This window comes from Poecilia formosa, unplaced genomic scaffold (genome assembly GCF_000485575.1).
Source record: "Poecilia formosa unplaced genomic scaffold, Poecilia_formosa-5.1.2 Scaffold46, whole genome shotgun sequence".
In the NCBI taxonomy this organism is placed as follows: Eukaryota; Metazoa; Chordata; class Actinopteri; order Cyprinodontiformes; family Poeciliidae; genus Poecilia; species Poecilia formosa.
The window spans coordinates 963809-986764 of NW_006799985.1; the positions used below are offsets into that span (position 1 = coordinate 963809).

At 38.4% G+C, this 22956-nt stretch overlaps 1 protein-coding gene across 2 annotated transcripts; it reads left to right on the forward strand.

Annotated features, from left to right (window-relative positions):
• The first annotated feature begins 38 nt into the window (after positions 1-38).
• cyld (cylindromatosis (turban tumor syndrome)) lies at positions 39-22348 on the forward strand. Of its 2 annotated transcripts, XM_007552163.2 has the most exons (17): positions 39-389; positions 1797-2333; positions 4793-5095; positions 7306-7411; positions 7959-8054; positions 8500-8616; positions 12305-12687; positions 13958-14123; positions 14212-14353; positions 14473-14595; positions 15863-15954; positions 16236-16302; positions 18301-18433; positions 18535-18643; positions 18777-18895; positions 19191-19407; positions 20553-22348. In XM_007552163.2, exons 2-17 carry the CDS (start codon positions 1848-1850, stop codon positions 20735-20737), a joined length of 2844 nt encoding a protein of 947 aa, XP_007552225.1. In that variant the 5' UTR covers positions 39-389; positions 1797-1847; the 3' UTR covers positions 20738-22348. The 2 variants fall into 2 exon arrangements, with proteins under 2 accessions (XP_007552225.1, XP_007552226.1); XM_007552164.2 differs by lacking the exon at positions 8500-8616.
• Positions 22349-22956: the final 608 nt, after the last annotated feature.

Genomic DNA, 22956 nt, shown 5'->3' on the forward strand with positions numbered 1-22956 from the left:
AAGATAGCTGGCCAATGTCTATGAGAGAGCGCAGTGACGTCACGCCATACCCGACGGTGAGGTCGTCTCCTGTAAATAATAAATGTAGTCTATGTATGCTGCGTTATAGCGTTTGAAGTTTTTTTTATATATAGAACCAATATCTAAATGCGTTCAGTTAATTTTAATTGGTGGCAGTCCTCTGCCCGCATCCTTACCAGCTTTCACGGCTAACTTTAGCCTGACACTCAGCTGTTTTGAACGCTAGCGTTAGCTAGCTAGCGGCTGAGCTAGCAGAGGTTATAGCAGAAGGAATTTATCATGCTTTAGAAGCCGCTTTCTATCTGATGGATGTATGAAATGATCTGTCAGTCACCCACAGCCTCCGAGTAACCTGCCTTGTCTCGAAGGTAAGCCGTCTTCCTCGCTTGCATTGGTTATGAATGACAGTTTGGATCATTTTAGCCATTTCCTTCAAAAAGGGGGGGCATTGACTGGTTGTTTCTGCCTGGTGATACAATCCTTTATTAGTTGTCAAGGAAAACGTTAAATAACAATCTGTACAAAATCTGTCATGTGGAGCTTTTCTGATGGACAACATAAATAAATGTCATAGAACAACTGCTTCCCCGTTTCAGGTTGAAAATAGGCTACGCTGGGACAACGACGTATTTTATTGCTGTGCAACTCCATCCGTAACAATAGTGAGTTAACGATTTGTCCAGATGCTGTGTCAGTTCTTGTAAGCAAAAATATGTGAAGTAAACTAGTATTTTAAATATTTTTTTGCTGTCATCCTTTTAACAAATGACGGATGCGGTGCAGGAGATATGCTGAACACTGTCATATCTGAGACGTGATCAGGGGAAATCCACCATGCTGTTGTTAGTCCTACCATGCGTGGCAAAAAAAAATAAATAATAATCCACTGTCTGCTTCCCGGCTATTTTTAGTATTTTCAAATGTGTATATTTGAGTAACGAGAGAGGTGCTTCTGAAAACAGAGGTGTCATACAGGGATGAATCGACTTCATTGATGGACTACCTCAGAAATTAAACTGAATATCAGATCTATCAAATATACACTCACCAACCACTTTATATAGAGCTGGGTTGGAGCCCCTCTTGCCTTCAGAGTCATTTTAATTCTTTATAGTTAGGATGGGCCAGGCATTGCACATTTCTCAGAGATATTGGTCCAGCTTGACATATTACTCAGGTGCAGCATCAGCTCCACATGTATGATGTGAAATTCTCCTTCCACCATCTTCCAAAAACTACTTTGGTTTTACTGTATTGAGTTGTTGTGACTGTAGGCCGTTGGAGAACAGTTAACCTCAGTGTGATGGTTAAAAACAAAACAGTTTCAAAGGAATTCATGTTGGCTAATTTGCTATTTGTATTAACAACCAATTAAGTGGTTGTAATAAAAGGCTGGTGGGTGTAGTATTTTGACCGTGATCTAATCAAAAAGCAATATTTAGAATGTTAGTAAGATTTTCTGATTTCTGAAAACTGAAATAACATCTCCACTTTATTTTGCATGTGTTTTTGCATTATGTAATGAGCTAAATCTTTGAGTCTTTCTGGTATCTGTAAATCCTTTGTTTTGTTACGGTACAAATAGCAAAATGCTGCACCCATGCATATGGGGCATTGACTCATCCGTTCTTACCGCTTTTAGTCATGGCAAAGATTACAGATAACGTCTTTTCTTGTGTGATGTGTTGGATTAGATTTATTTTTAGCTTCTTCCAAACATTTTAATTTTATTCTTATGGACTGCTCCTGTGAGACTATTTTACTATTAATTTCAGACCGCCAGTCAAGCTTGTCTTGGCACTGGGCCCCCAGTCTGCCATGCAGCCATGAGCTCTGCCCTGTGGGAGAAGCCTAGTGGGGGCTTCAGGGAGGACTGGCGCTTCTACATGGTCGTGAAGGAATGCACTGTGGAGAAGCCCACCCAAAAGACCCTGAGGATTCCCCGCGGAAGCCTCGGCCAAGCCTGCCAGGAGCGCAACAGCCTGGGGCGGACGCTGCCCCCGTGTAAGGGCAAGAAGAGCCTCCGCATCCTGGACCAGACTAACGTGGTGCTGAGTCTGGATGAGCGGGACGTGGTGGAGCTGGATGAGAAGCTGGCTGAGCTGCTGTTCCCTATCACTAACTGTGAGGAGCGATGCAACTTGCTCTGCGACGAAGACCGGCTCGAACGGGTCCGAGACATCGACTGCGGCTCCAAGGTGCGCGTGCAGCTGCGCTCAGGGGATGAACCTCTGCCTGGAGTGGTCCGCTTCAAAGGCTCACTGCTTCCTGACAGAGCCCTGTCTGGAATCTGGTTTGGAGTGGAGCTCCTGGTAAGAACTAGATTGTTAATTTTTCTTTTATAATAGATTAAATACTAATAAAGAAAAAAATAATAATTCAAGTCAGTTTTAAATAATACATTTATAAAGAAGGGAAAATAACATGAAAATTAAAAATATTCTGATAACTTAAGGTACATGCAAAACAAATATGAAAATGTCTGTTAGAACCACAGACCAAAGCACTGCACAGATGTTGAACAAAATTAGGCTAAACGAGAACTGCACCTCATCAATAGGAAAGAGGTTGTGGTTTTGCAACTTGGTGTTTTATTTTAGGATTTGTGAAAGTAGGAACCTGACTTATAGAGAAAATAAGCTTATATTTCAAATTTTCTCACTAGTATGTTACTGTTTTTTTTCTTAAAGCCAAAAGCTATACAGTTAGTTAACCTTATAAGTTCCTGTCAACAAAGGAATGAATAATAAGGGCTACCATATTGCTTAATTGTGAAATTATTAGTTCATTTTGTTCATCACTACTTTACAGGTGATACATCTCTAAATTATTGTTTGTTAGAAAATATTATATAAGACTAATAACCCCCCCACCCAACTAAGATTAAGTATGCATAGAATAAACTCTGTATCAAGCCATATGGGACCTACAAGTTACCATTTTTAAAGCTAAATTATTGAATTAAATTAACTTTTCAGTGATCTTCTAATTATTGAGCTGCACATGCAAGCGGCTAGTTCAGATTTTGAAAATCAAGTTTATGTGAAGTTCGCATTTGCAACAGACAAATGTCAAATCACAGTAAGTTCGCAGAAAACAAAAGACATTCTTAGAGTGGTAAGTGACTAAAAGGTGCATTTTGTTTCTACTCAGAAGTCAGATTTTCCCAGTTCCCACTCAAAAATGCACCAAGAATGCCTTTGAAAGTAGCAATTGTGACCAGGAAAGTCAGAGGTAACCGAGCAGTCCCACTTTCAGTATCGAGTATGGTTGCCATGCTTAATATAATGTACTGAAAGTTGTAGGAATAAAGAATTGGTATTTCTGGCAGTTTGTATCTCATTAAACTAAACATGCATACTGTATTTGTGAGCATGTTCCTTTAGTGCTGAATGCATGAAATGGACGTAATGTTTTTATAGACTAACTTTTCTAAAAGTAGTTAACTAAGAAACCACTTGACAAATCATAAAAGTGCCCCTTCTTTCTTCCAAAGTCTACTCAACAAGGATGGGACGTTATTCCCAAATTGATCCGATCTCTAACTTCCATATCTAATTGATCAAACTCTATCAATCAATAGGTTGGCCCCATTAGAGGATATTAACTGTGACAAAATACCGTTGTTAAGTTTGTGATAGTCTTTTCAGCTTGTGTTATGATATGAACCTACTCTGGCAGAGGCTACTCATCGTATCAGTGACTCTGACCTGCTGCTGTAATCCCCAAACATTACAAGACCTAAAAAAAAAAAAAAAAAAATAATCCCCAGACATTACAAGACCTGAAAAAAAAAAAAACACAAGCATGTAAATTTTTGATGTCATTGTACAAATGTCACCATGTCACAAAACCTCAACATTTATTTACTTTACTAACCTCAGACTGCTGAATCGAAGTTGATCAGGCAAATTAATGCATCCAGCCAACATTATAAGACAACAACAAACTTGGCAACAATCTTGAAAGTGTCAAGATTTAATCTCCAGTAAAATTGTTTTCTTTTGTGTTGTGAAAATGTTCCGTTTTTTTTATTATTTCAAAAATCACATTTGACACTACAGAAAAGGAAAATATATTCTGATTAAAACTTTACAGAACCTCACTCGAAAACAATCTGAACTATACCTTTAAAGCAAACAAATGAAAAACATTGTAAACATGATGGATGTTTAAAGTTGTTTATACGGAGCGCTGAGCTGCAGAGATTAAACTTGCAGCTATTTTTAGTAAAAGTATCAAATGTCTTTTTATTTTCATACATCACATCTGTGTTTCCGACATCAGAAAGCAGTTCTTTTTTGGCTTTTTTTATTTGGATTCTTTTTTTAAAATTAGTTGACTATTTAAATATATTTTCTTTTTGTCCTATTGGTGTTACATTCAATTAGTGTTTTGACTAAAATAGATGTAAGCAAACAACTGCATCATGGCAATTATTTTTTGTATAATCTTGGTAGTAAATCTAAATCCCTGATGTGACGCAACTTGTTCTGGACCATATGTACAGCAGCAAGGTACAATGGGTTGCCTACTGTAGCACATTGTTGTTTTTATTCTAAGTCCTGCTCCAGTGTTTATGAGGGGGCTGAGACAGATAATGCATTCAAGCTCTACCTCCCTAAAATGCCATAAAAGAGTGCATGTAAGAAGACATTTTGGGTAAGAATTGTTAAACCATGCAGGGTGAACAATGCATTGATCTCTCTCTTTCAGCTTTGTCCAGTCTCTCTCTGAATTAAGTTTGATATTCTCTCCTTTCTTGTCCCAGGAGGAGGGTCGGGGTCAGGGCTTCACGGAGGGTTCCTACCAGGGTCGGCAGCTCTTCCGTTGTGAGGAGGAGTGTGGCGTATTTGTGGCGTTGGACAAGCTTGAACTCTGGGAGGATGAGGATGACGAAGGTTTGGGCCCGCTGGAGGAGAACCAGGTTAGGCTGGAGGACGACCAGGACTATGCTCCGCTGGAGATCAACTCCAGGGTGGTGCTGAGAGAGGAGCCCGAGAGAGGAACCGTCATTTTTTGTGACCTACTGCCAGGGAACGAGAGCCTGGGTTACTATGTGGGAGTTGACATGGTAAGTATGGCTCCAGTTAAATAGGATGCTGTACCTGCTATTTTAAATCCAGACAGAAGTGGGATGGAACATGAAAATGGGATATTTTTAAATACATATGGCTAAAATAGTTGTTTTAATTGTAAACTGTTTGTACAGCGAAGTATATGGTCAGCACAACAAATGCTGATGGGCTGACCTATAAGTCAAACCTCTATCATGTCAGAGGAAAAGAAGACAGTGGCTGATTTTTAGAGCAAACATGGAACTGTGCATTATGCCTAAAGGTTTCCACGTTGGTCAGTTTTGTCCTAAGGAAGGAGAGATTGAAATACCTTCCAGATAAATAATAATTTAGTTTCTTATTTTGCGTAAACATTTAATACTCTAATTGTTGAGCTTAAGATGAAGTTTTCTTATTGGTCTTCATGTTAAAACATACTTGGATGCTCCAGAGAAGATATAGAAGTGCTCACACCTGCCACTGATGAGGCTATCAATAAATGTAATTATTGGCACCTGGCTGCTACTCAGCAGTGTCAGTAAGCATTAAAGATGGACTTTCTTTTTTTTTTTTTGGTGTTATTTATGGTATATTGTTGTTAATCTGATGATTTGTACTTTGAGTTCTCTGTCCAGTTTTCTGACATTATTGTTATTACAGATTGACCTGCACTGGGTTTAGGTCGGGTTCTGGTTTAAAGATGTATACCAAAGTTTTAAAAAGTTAAATGTTTTCTTTCTAACTACTGTTCCCAAAGTTTAAAATACCTTCAATGAGATACTGGAGAAGTGCTAGAGAGTGCTAACGCTGCTATTGATGAGATTAATGGTGTGCGGTTGAGGTGAAGTAGTGGTTAACCAATCAGATATTGGGGTTTATCTGTTGATTCATAGTGACAGTTTAAATTATACCACGATGGACTTTAGCAGGGGAAATATATGTAACATTTATTTCCCTAAACTTGCAACACCATTTCAAACCACCGACATTGTTTCCTTTCTTCAGTTTAACCTGTATTGCATCACTATCACAGTCACAGGACCAAACAAATACCACATGGCCAGTTTTGGCCCAGTTTTACTTATTAAACAGATGCTGATGTTGATGCTGAAATACTGTGCATCCCTGCTTGTCATGTTTGTGTTTCTCTATAAAGTGCAAAATGGCAGAAAGGTGTAACATTCTGTGCAATATTAACTTTACAAAAAGTTCTAAATTTAGTCTGTCTTTATACTTTGTTTTTGTTAGAATTGCATAAAAATAATATGTTATAGATGGTGTTATTGCTGTAATATTTTACAGCATATTAGTTTTAGAAGATTAATTTTTGATTTTTCATTTGTTTTCAGTTTTTTCTTTTTTTAATACAAGAATTATGATATTTTGTTATCACACCTGACCTGCACTCAGTCTCTGCTCTGACTGATAAAGAATGTGACACTTAGTAACAGACCAGTTAAGGCTGTTGTAGCTTCGTCACTTTATGGTGTTTTTGTACTAAGGTAGTCATTCCATGCCATGAAAAAAGACTACATATTGTGGTATTGGGTAATACATTGACAAATAAGTATGTAATATATTGACTCGTTTGTCTTAGTTTTTGTCTTTCAATGACTATTCCTTTCATTTAGTATCCATGGCTACTGTGGCGTTGTACTCATAGTGAGATTGAAGCATTTGACTACAGATTGCTAGCAGCAGCCGCAGCAGCAGCAGCCCACTCAGTGCATCTGAGCCTCCCACACAAAGGCAAGGCAGTCACGCGGGGAGTGAGGTAAAGACTTGGAGCTGTATGACCCAACAGCGTGGCAAAGGGCCAACTGGGAGCTGAGGAGAGCCCACTGCTCTGCCTCACTGTTCGTCCAGCCTCGCCCTGCCTTCTCTTGCTAGTCACTCTGGTCTCAACCTTATTCCACATAGTCCTCTGGAGCAAAAGCCTAAATTTGAACCTGAGGAGGAGGAATAGCAAGCTTCTGCTTGGAGCTTTCAAAAGAAACGAACTGAGTTGGAAGATCTGCTATTTAGGTAGTCAAGAGGAGTTGCATAGTTTGGAGTGGTAGTATGCAGGATCAAGCTAAAGCACATCCTTTAGGTTGTGCAACAAGACAACTGGCCTCACTAATAATCAGAATCGAGGGGATTTAATATTTGGGCCACCAGCACAAAGGCATCAAATGATAAGGAGCACCTGAGACCTCATCAACTTGTTCATGTCCGACTCTTTTAGGACAATCCTATCGGAGACTGGGATGGCATGATTGAAGGGAAGCTGGTGTGTGATTTTGCCAGTTTGGAGCACACTCGACTTGTTCCCATTGGTGACGTAATGCCAGGTGAGTCACCACATCTGTGTTGACGTTTTTACTCCACATTTGCGTTGCTGGAACTTTTAGTTTCTGGAAACGTCCCTCCCTCGGACGAGCACTGCGCTCCTTCTGAGCAGTCTGAGTTTGTGTTTGGTTTGCAGCGGGAACAGAGAGCCTTTTGTAGTGATGGCTCTCTTGCTTTTGAAAGTCAAGTGAGATACTCTGGCTCTTTGTTCTCCACAGTGGCATATTGATTTGCTTATGCATGTTTCTGCCATCTCTCTTGAGAAAAACACAGATCTATAAATACTGACACTGTAATTTATTACAATTCTCCATTTTCTTTAAAACTCAGGAACTCCACATTTAGTCCACATTTAATCTTGAGTATATATAGAATGCTTCCCTGAACTAATTTTGAGTTAAACATTTTAAATATTTGATTGCGTAGCCAATAAAATTATTGATTTTTTTTTTAGCTTTCTTTGAATTTTAACATAAAAAAAATTAGAAAATTCCTAGTTTCACTTACTTTGCAGTGTCGTGCCTCTAATTTGAATTTCTTTCTGTGCAGAATATTCCATGCAGGACCAAAGGGTGCCGAAGCACAGTTTTGCCCCCAGAGGCAGTGACAAATCATCCTCTGGTCAAAGCAAACCAAAGAGCAAAGGTACAGCACTGGTGTTATGATGCTAAGCTACCTAACATTTCCACAGCTCAAGCAGTGATTTTAATTTTTAAAAAGGCCTCTCACCCCAGATTATTACACTTTTTATTGTATAAATGAACAGCTGCCTGCTTTTCTCATGTTTTAGAGGGTTTCACAGACTTATGTGTAGTTGCAAACCACACTTAACAATAACTTTTTACCATTTTAGATAACATCTGATGGGCAGTCTTGGTAAAATAAGGATATGAGGTGTGAGTTGATGCGAATACTGCTCTTCTTTGCTGTGATTTCCTTTAGTTTGTAGTTGTTTAATTAATCTTTTTTTGTTGGATTTTATTTCCCATTGCTGTTGACACAACTTCTTATTCATACTAATCAGCTGTGCACCGTGCACATTAAACCCTTCTCTTGTTTTTCCCTCCTCATGTATTTGCGTTACTTGCAGGATTAGCTCATCAGTGTGGCGGTAGAAGCAAGTCTGACTTTTACTATACTTTAAATGGGAGCTCTCTTGATCCCCCAGCCCAGCCCAAATCCAAAAGCACATGGTACATTGATGAAGGTAAAACTCGTGAGATGTTGGTCGTCTGATTGGCAAGCTCCTGTTCACCACAAGCTGTGTACTGATTGGTCCAATAAATGGGTTCTGCCCGACTGCTGAGCTACCTCTACTCTATAATGACACATTCAGTCTGGAACAGTTGGCTTTTCTAATAAAGGTTTCCTTGAATATGACCTCAACCCTGTTAATATAGGATCTTAACATTTTTGACATGGTTTGATATGAATAGAAAATTAAACATTAATTCAAACCCATCCAGCATGCAGCAGACTCAAGTTTGCTCTCTTTTCGCTATAATTAATACAAGATATACTCAGCTAAGATATACTTTCCTTGCAAAAATCTTTGCAGCCCCTGAATTAAAAAAAAATTGTCACATAGGCCATGACAGTGTTGTGGAATATAAGCCAAAAATCCCTTTTCAAAGCAAAAATACCATAATTACACATTTTATCACAGAAACCTATTGTATTTTCAGTAGGTTACGTAAAAGATTGATTAATTATACATGTGCAGAATAAGCCACCATTATTGTATATAACATAAAAATGTATATTCCTAAAATGTTGATTTTATTACATTATTTTTGTAAAATGCTATATGTAAAATATTTTTGAAGTGACTGCTTCCATGTTAGTGTCTAAATTGCTTGTGGAGTGGCACATTTATAGAAACAGACACGTATTTGTATTGGAGAGCGATGACATGAAGCAATTTCAGACCACAGAAACAGAATGAATGTGTCCTAAAATTTTCTGATGAAGCAAAAAATACAAATATTAGCTCATAATTTTTCTTTCTTTAACCATTTAAAGTAATTGAAGCAATTGAATGATTAGATTTTTTTTTCTGCATCGGTTTATATTTATTTGGCATTTAATAGAATAAAATTACTGACACTTTATTGCAGCAGTATTAATGTGAACTCAACAGACTTGAAGTAAATGTGTCCAACTAATTGTGTGAAGAAATCTAGATAGTAGGTCGATGCAGGAGCTTGCTATGCAGACTTTTCCACTCGTCTTGTCCTTCATCATCATTTCAGCGTTATTTTGTCTCATGTTGGGTTGATGGGTGTTGCTAAAGACTTTTAATAATACTCAGCGTTGCAACAGACTCTCATATGCCTTATTTTTATTTTGACTACAGTTGCTGACAATAGATTCAGTGTGTTTGTGTTGCTGTTTGCATGCCTGAGTATTTATAAAAGCTTTTGTCACTGAGATCATAATTGATTCATTTTTTTTCAACAACACATCTCATTGTTTTATTTTTATTTTTTTATTGTTTCAGTGGTGTCAGCACACAATCTGGATCCTTTTGTTGTTGTGTTTGAACTGGCCGGTCAATGTTGTTACCAGTATCTTCCAGTTGTGAATAAGCTTTTCATTTCAACACCTACTGAGATTTGATGTTGCTGTTTTGTTTTTTGTACATGAGACAATTTATTTTTCTTCATACTGAAGAGAGAAAAAAAATGCATGTGTTATAAAATGTGAAATGAACCCTAAAACTCTGACTGGGTGAACAGATACGGTAGAAATAAAAGGCTGTAGTGTTTCCATTTGGCATGACAGCAGTAAAAATGCAAGGCAGTGTAAAAGTGTTTTAGCTCTACGCTGTAATATCTCTCTATGCGTTGCGGAAATGAGAAGGTCATTCATAAATGCTGAAATGCTGTTTTTACAACTGCTTACTCATCCTGTAAAATGCTCATGTGCTCATTTACATCTTGCAAAGGATCACTTTTGGGGTAGTATTGTCTTATGGTTTGGATGCTTGTAGTTTTTTTCGTGAATTAAGTGGAATAAGCTTCTGACTTGCATTTTTTCTTACTGTCTGAATATTTCTGCTGTGTATAAAAAACAAGCCTAATGTTACTAACTCGTAGGCATTTAGTTAGTGTTTTTAACAGATTTTGTCACATTACAACCACAAACTTGTGTGAATTTCTTTGAGATTCTATGTGAAAGTTCATCTCAACCTGATGCAAAATTGTGAAGACTCACTGACTCTTTTTGGAAATTTGGACATATAAAGATGAACCTTTTTGCTCATTCTACTTTATGCATTATCTCATGCTTTGGGAAGTATATCAGCATAAATTTCAAGTCTTGCCACAGATTGTCAACTAGATTTCATCTTAACTTTGACTGCGCTAATCTAACATGTGGATATGGTTTGATCTAATAGATTAGGTTGTAGCTCTACATGTTTGCTAGTATCCCACCTTCACCTCAATGTCAAGGCTTCAACTTCCTCTAGAAGCTTTTCTTGTAAAACTTGTTGCGTGTTTCTCCTTCTGAACAACTTTAACCAGCTTCCCTGCCATTGCTGAAGAAGAATCACCTGACAGCCTGACACAACCTGCATATTTTTGTGGTGTGGTTAGTGTGTTGAGGTTGCTTTGCAGTGTACATTTTCTGCAACTGTTAGCTTTTTGTATTTAGGTAAAAGAATTTTGCTTGGACTGCACCAAATGTTGCTTCTTATTGATTTCTGTTTGGCTTTCTTTTTGCTTCCATTTCATGAAGGCTAGATTTATGGAGTGTATTGCTAATAATTCCAGTGTTGACAAATCCTCCCACCCAGCCCTGGATCTCTGCAGCTCCTCCAAAGTCACCATAGATCTCTTGCATCTTTGATTAATACACCAATGTTTTTGGTTATAATGTGACAAAATATCAAAAGGTGCAAAGGGTTAAAATACTTTCGCAAGGCAGTTTATGCGCATGTACTGCTGTAGTTAACAGATTTTTTTCATGTATGATGAAACTAGGGCAGATGCAATTTGTCACGGTCATCAGCAATGGATGTGTCAATATTAATAGTCGGTACATATGAGTTAAAATTGTATATTTTTGGGGGGAGAAAGTTACGAAGTTTAAATCCAAACTGCTGTGGCTCCAGTGTGTCCCCTCCCTTAAAGCTGCGGCAGCAACTTTATATGTGTCTGTGCCTTTAATTCGGTGAGGACTTTGGCTCCAGTCATTGGCTGTCTCTGTCTACACCTCTTAAACAACCCAAATAAGATGGATGAAGTGTGTCATTACTCCCCAGTGAGCCAACTCTTTAAACATTTTCAAGAGCTTATAGTAAATCACAAAAATATATTTTAAGTCTGTTATTTTACTTTACGACCAGTGTGATACAGGCACATTTTAGCCTCAAACAAATCTGCAGCCACATCTGAAAAGAAGTTATGTATAAATTTATGACTATACTTTTTCTGTGTTTGGTACTATCGAGTAAACACAATGTCCGTTGTAAACCAATTTAATAGCAGAATCCATGTCAATACAGTAGACTGTGTAGATTATAGAAATTTGAATATTGGAGACAAAACATCACTAAAGTGGAAACAAGAGATCCAGTGGGAGACTAAAAGATCAGCTCAAAGAGGGTGAAACTGAAAAAAATATCAAATGCAAAAGGTTGAAATAAGTAGCAACTTCCACAGGTGCACCATACTATGTCAAATGATTTTCAAACTGGGTGAAAGGTACCGGCTTGTTTTCTCATGTGTTGAGATAGCTGTAATTGAGCATTAGTGAAAAAGTTTCTGAAACCATCCTGTCATCAAAGCATTGGTTTTCACTTTCCTCCATATGACATCTCTAAGATGGTAAAGATCGCCGTCGCATCTCCACCAAATGGTAAATTTTGCTCTTTGGGTTTTCCTCGGCAGTTGGAGAGGACCCTGCCAAGTCGCTCACCGACACCCCTCCAGAATTCAGTCAGTCCTCTCCCCCCTCCAGAGCCCCGCCCTCTTCTTCGCTGTCAAGTGACAACAAGTTCCACTCACTGCCCTTCAGCCTGAACCGCAAGACCCCCGAGAACATAAGCCAGGGGCCCATCTCTCTCTCCGTCGGGTCTGTAATGGGCGAGCAGCCCGAGCCCCCATCGCCCGCTGCCCCTCCGTCTCCACGGCCTCCGACACCCCCAAGAGGACAGCCAGGTCTTGAGGTGGGGTCTCTGGTGGAGGTGAAGGAGAACCCCCCTCTGTGTGGCGTGATACGCTGGGTGGGCCTGCCGCCTGGTCTGCTGGAGCCTTTGGCTGGACTGGAGTTGGTGAGACGCAACCTTTTGTTTCTAATTTGACAAATAGCAGTTATAGTTTGACAACCAGTAACAAGTAAGCAGCTCCACGCATCTGATATGTATCTTTTAGGGAATACCAGGGATCGCATGAAATCCTTGAAAATGTTTGAATTTTAGTTGGGCATTTTTGGGAAGTGCTTGATTCTGTATAAAGTCCTTGAAAGTGCCTGATATTCAAACTGCACATTATTGTAATAAAGTGCAATCTAAAGTTTAATTTAAAACCTACATTTGGAAAACATTTACAATCTAAGCCAGATATTTTCAAACACCTAATAAAAAGACAGAAACTTTTTCTTGATGTCTGAAGTTAAATCAGACTAAACTTTTCTTATTTTGGGTTAGTTAGAATTACCAAAATTATTTCTATTTGCTAAATGTCAGAAAACATTTTTTTAGAGAAATTTTTGTAATTTGTTCTGTATGTTGTGTTTAAGCGTTTAGTTTGAGGAGAAAGGTCTTTAACCTTACATGATTTGTTTTGGCTATTTCAATGTAATGAATATTTATTATTCCTAATTTCTCAGTATCTTATTGGTCTGGTTAACTGACATAAAGGTTGGCTTATAGTTTAAACAACTTTATTAAAACTGAACAATTTCTTTGCTAAATTAGTGTTTAGTGTCAGGTGCATAAGGTGACTGGTGTAAGGTTGTAGAATACTATCATAAAACAATGACAACATTAATAAATGATTTCATATAATGGTGAATTGAAATGCATTTGAATTGTTTTTATCTCCCAAGTGTGGTGCTGGAAAAGCTTGAAAACTTACCTAAAAAATGCTTGTAAATGTATAAATATTTACTGTGGGAAAAGTGCATGAACACTGGAAGATATCACAAATGACTTTCTGTAAAAGGTAAAAATGGAGAAACAAAATAGGACAATCTGTGGTTTCATAGGGGGTTTTGTCTCAGTAATTTTCATTTAGCCGATCTCATTGACTTCCCGGTTTTTCTTGTGGTTGCTTGACAACTTTATGATGATGGGTAGACTTGAGGAAGTCACAGCACCCAAAAAAAAAGCGAACAAGCAAATTTCACAAAAGGCTTCACCTTTTAAGTCATCGTAATACTCCAGCAACATTTTTCCTCTCATTGTTTTGGGGCAAATGTGAACTTCCTTTAGAAAGCATTAGCATTAGGTGGAAATTGCTTAACATCTGTTAGAGAAAACCTGTGTTTTCTGCAGCCCACGCTTAAAGTAAACCCTTCCACTGATGACATTTCTCTCTCAGGAAGAAGAGTGTCCTGGATGCACCGATGGCACCTTCAAGGGGACTCGCTACTTCACCTGCCCACCGAAAAAGGCTTTGTTTGTAAAGCTGAAATGTTGCCGGCCTGACTCCCGCTTCCCCTCCTTGCACCATTCCTCCAACCCCATAGAGCGGTGCAACTCTATCGGTCAGCCAGTCAGAGGATAAACTCAACATGATCAAATGTAACTTTTGTCTTCTCAAATCTTTACGGCTACTTTTTGTTACTTTTGCAGCATTTGGGGGCTATTTGAGTGAGGTAGTGCACGAGAACACACCCCCACGTACTGAGAATGACAGTCTGGATGTCATGGTGGGAAAAAAGAAAGGCATTCAAGGCCACTACAATTCCTGCTACCTGGATTCAACCCTCTTCTGGTCAGTGTCACCGTTACTGTAAACTTTAATTTGAATGGTCATATTCGTTAAATGTGCAGATGCCCACCAGCCAGTAATGTTGATTTATGGTGTAAATATTTCTGTGCTCTGCTGTGCAGTCTCTTCTCCTTCAGCTCTGTACTGGACACGGTTCTGCTGAGGCCACGATCAAAGACTGATGTGGAGTATTACAGAGAGACTCAGGAGCTGCTACGCACAGAGATAGTCAATCCACTGCGCATGTAAGTGTTTGTACTCCGGGTGTATAACAGTAGTTGCCTCTCATAGTTTTAGACACAGAAGACTTTCTATTTTTAGGTTGCATTTACATAAGAAAGATGAAATACTTTGAAATATTGTGCCTTGCAAAAGTAATTTTGCTTCTTTAACTCTTTCATATTTTGCCACTTTACAACCACAAGCTGTAGAGTATTTCACCTATAAGACCAATTCAAAATAGGATAAGACTGTATCACAGGAAGAAATGTTACATTATTTTATATTCGTTTTTTAACATATAGAAATTGGAAAAGTGGAGTGCGCATTTGTGTTCAGTTCCCTTTTCACTGATCCACTTTAATAAAATCCTGTGCAGACAATTATCTTCAAAAAATAACTTTAATATGCTTTTACTAGAAATCCAGCTCTGTTCCGCAAAAGCCTCAGAGGTTTGAGAGACTGTAGGTAAACAAACAGCATCATAAAGACCAAGGAACACTGCTACAAAGTTACTGAGAGGTTTAAAATGCTAAATGTGTCGGATAACTAAATGTGCATCGTCCTGAACACATTGCCCTGTATTTTGTTCCATACATTATTCAGTTAACTCTGATTCTCCTCCCTATTCTTGCTGTAGAAAAGCATCCCAACTTATTACTGATTACATGATCTGTGGAAGTAAATACAGGTTATGTTGGAAAAAAAGCCTCTTCGAAGCTGAAAAAGACTTGAGTTGGACGCAGGTTTACCTTCTAGCAGTCCAGTGAGCCTGAACACACAGGCAGTGCTACAACAGAATGGTTTATGTCTTTGTATATTCATGTTTTCACATAACTGGGTAAATATGTTCACAAGATGCTCTCCTCTCCGTCCAGACTGATTAAACTTGATCTATTTTGCAAAAGCAAAATGTTCATCCTCTAGATGTAAAAATGTGGTTGAAAACCTTCCCCAAAAGATGTGACAATGTGAATACATCTAACAATGGTCCTTACAAGTTTTAAATAAGTGACACAGTATATAAATGCTCTCACAATTTTAAGATTTTATTTGTAAAAAAAAAAAAAAAAACTGTTGTAGACTGTATATAAGCTTATGTATGCTTCCACCACCAGGAAAGTTTGAGGTTTTAGCAGGTATTAGCAATTTTTAGATTACTAGGGACATGAATACTTTTGCAAGGCATTGTCACAACCCAATTGAAAGAACAGAGTAATTTATCTTTTCACTGAATCTGAAATGCCCTTGTGACTGAACTTTGACCTTAGCAATGTTGCTGTCGTTGTCCAGACACGGGTACGTTTGTGCTACAAAAGTGATGAAGCTCAGGAGGATCCTCGAAAAAGTAGAAGCTGCCTCGGGATTCACTTCTGAAGAAAAAGGTTGAGTTTTCCCCTGAGATACCCTGAATGCAAAAATGAAGAAAAAAATTAATTTGATGGCCGTCTAAATTTTTGAGTTTGCTGTTTTTAAGTTTAGACTGAGATTTTTTTTTTTTTTTTACGTTGAACGTTTTTGGGATTTATCAAATTTAAAAAAATATATTAAAAAAATATTTTAATACTAACTCTTGAAGCAAACATTTTCTGTGTAAACAGTAGATGGCAGCATTGGCACATAACTAATAATACCAAACCTCAGTGAAGCACTTTTTGCTCTGCAGATCCTGAGGAGTTCCTTAATATCCTTTTCCATCACATATTGAGGGTGGATCCACTGCTGAAGCTGAGGTAAGGGGAAAAATGTGAAGTCCTTTGACGTTACATGCAGTACTAGATTATTAATGGCAATAATATTGTTATTACAGAAAGAATCAGTTACAAGTAACATCATAGCCATATAGAGACTTCCTCAATGTGTATTTAATTTGAGAAGTCTGTCTTCAGATATTATTCCTCGTGAAATATATTTCTGTTATTGGTGGCAAAGAGTTTTTCCCATTTCTAGAATTTAATAATGGTGTAGCAATATATATACTTTAATAGCCAGTTTATGCTTTTATATTCTAATTAATTACATGGAACAGAAAGAGCAAGTTGCTCAAGTTATACAAACATGGAACAGTGGGAAGAAATAAAACCATTTTGCAACATTAAGGGTAATTGTGACTGCTGGAAAAGGTTCCTTCTGGTTTTAAAGATGATAATCTGCTAATTCTATATTTTCTCACATTGAGAGTGACAAGTTGATGTTTTAGGAATTACTCATTTGGATTTTACAGGTGCTTTGCAATAAGTCAAATATCATTGAAAGGTAAATTCATTTCATAACCTGCATTATATATTCATGACACACTGGGGGATTTATTTCAGTTTCTTTATATATATGCCCCACACATTCATGCGGCTACATCAGCAGATGCTAAGTATAGTGACATTAGCACCCTCAACCAGATGTTAAGCCACTAAATGTTAAAGCTATAGAGACTGACTGTTTAAAGTATTTCAGCTAAGCATGTAATAATGGAATATTGAGTGGAAGGAAAATAGTACATACTCAACAATGCTCGCCACCAATTTAAGACTTTGAATGAGGCCAGCATAAAATGAAATATGTTTTTTAATACAAAAATATTAGTATGCTGCACTAAAATAGTACGTCCATGTATTGTACAATATATGCACTCAGTACGTGGTTGAGGCTCCTTTTGCATTAATTACTGTGATGAGCCTGTGGCGCTGGTGAGGTTTTAAATTTCCATTAGTTGAGACAAGCTTTCAGGCCAATCAAGTACAGTGTTACCATCTCCATTAGACCAGATATTGGTACTTATTGCACTATGAGCAGGTTCCAAAAATATCAAATCAGCATCTCCATAAAGCTTGTCAGGAGAGGGAAACATAAAGTCCTCTACAATTTCCTGGTTTATTACTATGCTGGCTTTGGAAAGATGACCTGACTTGCCTCCCCAAATTATTGCTGGCTGTGGAAACTTAACACCGGACTCCAAGCATTTAGGAATCTGTGCCTCTCCGCTCTTCCTGTAGAACCAGGGGCCTTTATATCCAAATAAAACACAAACATGACTGTAATATGAAAACAGGACGTAGTCCAGGTGAGAGACTTCTGGTGTTTTTTTTTGTCTCAGAAGTGGTTTGACACATGGAATTTGTTATGTCCTCGAAATAGCTGCATTTCCATTGACCATATAATTGTGGAATTAAGTAAATAAATTTGCTTAATGAAAACACTCCAATTTTGAGACAACTCACATCTTTCAATAGAAGCTTTTTGCGTTAGGAGGAGGAGGTTTATTGAAGCTGGTGTACTCCACGTAACTGCAATGGAAACACTTTTTGTTCTCATCACATGATCCACATGATCAACAACCAGACGTTACTACTGGCAGAAAAGACAAAGAAGACAGAAGGAAGTGGGAGGAATGCTGTGGCGTGTTTTTTAATGACTTGTCGTGCAACCAAATGTATCTATGTGTGATTTTACTTGCGTTTCATATTTAATGGAAACACCAGAATTTTAAATTGTGTTTTTTCGACAATGGCAGAATATCAACAGAGTTTTCTGAACACTTGTAATGGAAATGCAGTTACTGTCTTCAATTGCTGGCCATACCGTGTGAATCTCATTTGAATTACTACCAACAAATGAACCTTTCAATGATTTTTAGTTAATTCCGATGCACCTGTAAACCTTTGTGAGCAATTGCTGATATCAGTAAATATGCAAAAAAGATGTAACTTCTGATGGCATTTTGATTCATCTTTCAGGTCTGCAGGTCAGAAAGTCCAAGACTGTTATTTTTACCAAATCTTTATGGAAAAGAAGGACAAGGTTGGAGTTCCAACCAGCCAGCAGCTGCTGGAGTGGTCCTTCATAACCAGTGACTTGAAATTTGCAGAGGTAAGTAGAACTATGTTTTTAGGAATGTTTATATTTTCTGCACAGTGTAAAATCAATTTCAATTCTGATTGGTTATAATATTTTCTTTCCCCCTCCTCTAGGCTCCCTCTTGCCTTATCATCCAGATGCCACGCTTTGGCAAGGACTTCAAAATGTTCAACAAGATTTTTCCCTCCTTAGAGTTAGACATCACAGACCTTCTTGAAGACAGTGAGTTGTATTTATTTCCTAGTCTGTAGAGGTGATTCACAACTCTGTGGCATTTGGTATTTAAAGAAGCATTTTTTTTTCTTAAAGAAGGGTGTGTTTGACGATGAAGGCTTGTGTTTTGTCGCTCCTTCAGCTCCTAGGGAGTGTCGCATCTGTGCAGGCCTGGCTCTCTACGAATGCAGAGACTGTTATGAGGACGGGGATATCACTGCTGGCAAGATTAAGCAGTTCTGTGAAAAGTGCAATACGCAGGTAAGCAACAGAGAATAGTGCTGCGACATCAGTTTAAATCACCTTTGTCCAGTTGGTGGCGCCAAATCCAAAGAAACCACATTCTCTTGAACACAGATTATATCCGCAAAGAGGACACGTTTCCACACTAGACTGCGATAGCTTTTACTTATTATAATATTCTAGTAGTACATATTGCATAAGGTACTTTATTCCTTTAAGTTTTTATTCTAAATCTTTTCCTAAAAAAAAAAACAAATTTGGCATCTTGTATTTCTCCACAATGATGACGGTGCCTCTACTGTTACTGATTTAGGTTCATCTCCACCCGAAAAGGAAAGCCCATCGACACAACAAACTGTCCGTCCCAAAGGAGCTCCAGGAAGGCCAGGGACGTCAGGGCGGCTTTCCCCGCCAGCGGATGGAGCTGTTCGCTGTGCTGTGCATCGAAACCAGTCACTACGTGGCCTTCGTCAAGTACGGCAGCGCCGACTCTGCCTGGCTCTTCTTCGACAGCATGGCGGACCGTGATGGTGGGTGTGACCGCCGCACAACGCTTTGTTCTGAAGTAAAGTAACTAAACTCAGGTCTGAACAATTTATTTATAGTTCTCATGTTGGATGTCTTCTGAGGCAACATGTAATATCATCTAAAAAAAAAAGTGTAACAGAATTTTTTTTAATAAGCTATAATGGTAATATTGGGGAAAAAGTTACACAATGATCAGAACAAAATAGTTGCATATCACACAGAAGTTTAGATTGCTTTTTTTTTATTTTATCCTTGCTCATACTGATTCATACTTAGTATTTTTATATGTAAAGAAACATTTTTGCTTGTTTTTAGGATATCATTAAATCTATTCCCTAAATTAACTCCTTTAATTTGGGAGAGCAATTATCATATCGTTTATCAATTATCGTGATAAATTTCTTGCGAAAAAGATTTTGATTTTGTTTGTCACAACAAATTCAAATTAATGTTGTTACACTCTCCAAAAAACTGTAATTTGGGATTGTAAGTTTTATTTTTCTTTTATATATATATATATATATATATATATATATATATATATATATATATATATAATTTTCTCCACTGTTTTTTTTTTTTTGTTTTGTTTTTTTTCAATTAGAGCATCATCAGTACATGTGAAAATATGATTAAATTCAGTTACTGTGTGCAGCTTAGTGAAACAAATCACTTTTCTTTATGTGACTGGCGTCCTAAAGAAGTGCGTTACCAGTGGGTATGTTTCTGAGGAGCAGCATTTGTGCCTGTGGGGCTATCATTGCTGTGCCATGCAGTCACAGTCATACGGTTACCTAAAAATATTTCTGATTGTCACTTTCATCGTTAACACTATGGCAGCACAAAATATTGCGTTTTAATTCCATATCACCCACCCTACACTTACAGAGACACAGTGCTGTTTCACATTTTTACTGGACGGTTTTTTTAACATTAATTATCCTCATCATTCCAACCTCCCATAGAGCGTTGGGATGTTGTAAAACCTACTGCGTCCTGAAACTTTAATGTAAATAATTTAAGGAAAGGTTCATCATCTTAAGTCTTGCTTTTTAAATGCATAGCTTTATAAGTAGTTATATACATGTTACTGATCAGTTCTCGAAGCGTCTAAATTTAACAGTGACTGTTAAATCTTGTGTTGCAGGAGGCCAGAATGGTTTCAACATACCGCAGGTGTCTCCCTGTCCTGAAGTGGAAGCCTACCTGAAAATGACCCCAGAGGAGCTGCACACCTTAGACCCCAAGAGCATCCAGGGTCAGGCGCGACGTCTGCTCTGCGACGCCTACATGTGCATGTATCAGAGCCCAACCATGAGCCTTTACAAGTAGATTCCTCTCCCTAAAGCCTCCGCCTTTCATCCTCTGCCGCTCCATCTCCACTCCTTCAGGCCTGGCGGTTCAGAGAAAGACCAGAACTTTTATGGCCGAACTAATAGAAGAGAAGCTGTTTGCCAGAAGGGGGCGCTATCTGGCGCAATCCTCTCCTTCAAAGCCGGCTCATTTCTGGAAGTTAGGGAGATGGACGAAAGAAGGGAGAAGCCTATTTGCACTGTGCGTTAGTTTAAAGTATTGTGTTCCTTATGTAGTCCTATGTAGCTTTCATGTGTCTCACAGCTGAGCATCGGCAGTGGTTAATGAAGCGAAAGTAGGCATTATGAGGATTCACTCCCTGTTGAGGGAGGATGGAGACGACGGGCTGTGGGGCGCGTTGCGTCGCAGTGGCTGACTAAACATGTGCAACAAAAACAAATCGAGCCTGTGGGAGGACCATGCTCACCTCATTTACCTTAAGAAAAGAGGAGTCCTGCTATTCTTAATCACTGTAATACATGGGAGCTTTCCATATCGCACATTAAGGAAGCAACACAGTGTGGAAAACCTCACCCAGCCTCTACGTGCTGTTCTAAAAACCTTGTGCAAAATCTCTTGGTAGCATAGATTTCTCTGGGTAGTAACAGTTTAGATGTCAACTCGGTGTGCAGTCGCATTATGACCATACTCTTTGCGAACTGGTTTACATATTTCCATATCATCTGTAGAAATGTCCTTCAGTGTATGATTTGCAGAATAAGACGCAGCATTTGTAAAAGTCTCGCGCTTTGCCGCAAACTTCAGCACCTTTCTGCCATTTCCAAGTGGACCTATCAGGAAACGTTTACGTTTTGTTTTGTTTTTTTCGTACACTCTCCCGTTTGAAAACCCGAGTGCTAATTTGTTGGTAGGGAGACATCAGCGTTTTGTTACGGAATACAAATTTGCTCCTCTGCTGTTGCTCTAAAGAATGGCCTGCATTGCTAATGCAGAGTAGGTGGTAGATAAATGCATGAAAGGAGACTTGTACAATGGCTTCTATTGTAAAGCTGCTTGGTGGACCACTCTGTGCATTCATAGGGTCAATGAGGTGAAAAACTGGAGAAGTCTGGCTGTTTTTCCTCTAAGTCGAGAGTGTGCGGTGTGAAGAAATGCAGTGTCTCGCTCTTTGTGTTAACGAGGAAGTCTGAATTATGTTTTATGTTTACAAAGCCTTTCTCCCCTCTCCTGCCTGTCCTGGCAGGCCTGATTTCCAACAGAAGCAAAGTATTGACTCTTGCTGCCTTTAATGAAAGTGTGACGTGTGATACTTCCAGCCTGGCCCGAGATAACAGAACAGATCTGATCAAATATTATTTATTAAACTCTAATCCTAACAAAATCAGAAAAAAATGAAACAGGGTTGATGATGTTGGGTACTCTTTGGCCTCTTTCACTGTATATTTAAGTGAGTGTTTGTACTTTATGGTGTCTGATAGCAACTACTGATTGTTAACAGGGACTCAATTATCAGTTAACAAAGGACGAGAAATGAAGAGGCACAATGGGTGTAACCTTTGAACACCATATATCTGTGTATTTAAATAAGACATTTTATTAAAGAAATAAAACTGACAAACATTGCTTTGATTATGTTCCACTTGCAGAAAACTGAATTTAGATCCTAAGTGGTCAACTGGTTTGTACCACACACAGAAATCAGCAAACTACAGACATCAGCATCAGATAAAAACAGCTGAAATCAGATTTTACACAGAACAAAACCTTTTTTCTTCACTATGAAGACAATAAATGAGGTCAATTTGGGTTACAGTAAGTATTTCTATTTGCTAAATGGCAGAAATAATAAGTCAGTTTTTGTAAGCTTAAATTTGACTTTTTATGTTGCTTTTGGACTAATGGCTTCTTCATGGCTGCATATTTAAGGAAAGTAACTTGTTTCACTTTGGATAACAACACTCTGCCCAACTTCAGCCAGTTAATTTCACAGTCTTTTGCTTTTAGGCTGATGCACACATTCCACCCCAACACCTTCATCTCTTGAACACAGAACCTGCCTCTCCCCTGAAAAATATGGTCACTAGTTACTGTGTTCCTTATTGCGTATTATTATTTGAGCCCATAAACGTGACACCGTCTGGCATCTGGAAATTGTACCCAAGGAAGCACCAAGTATGTGGAGGTCTACAATTATCTTCCAGAGCTCTTGGCTGATGTCATACACGTCTTGGCAGATG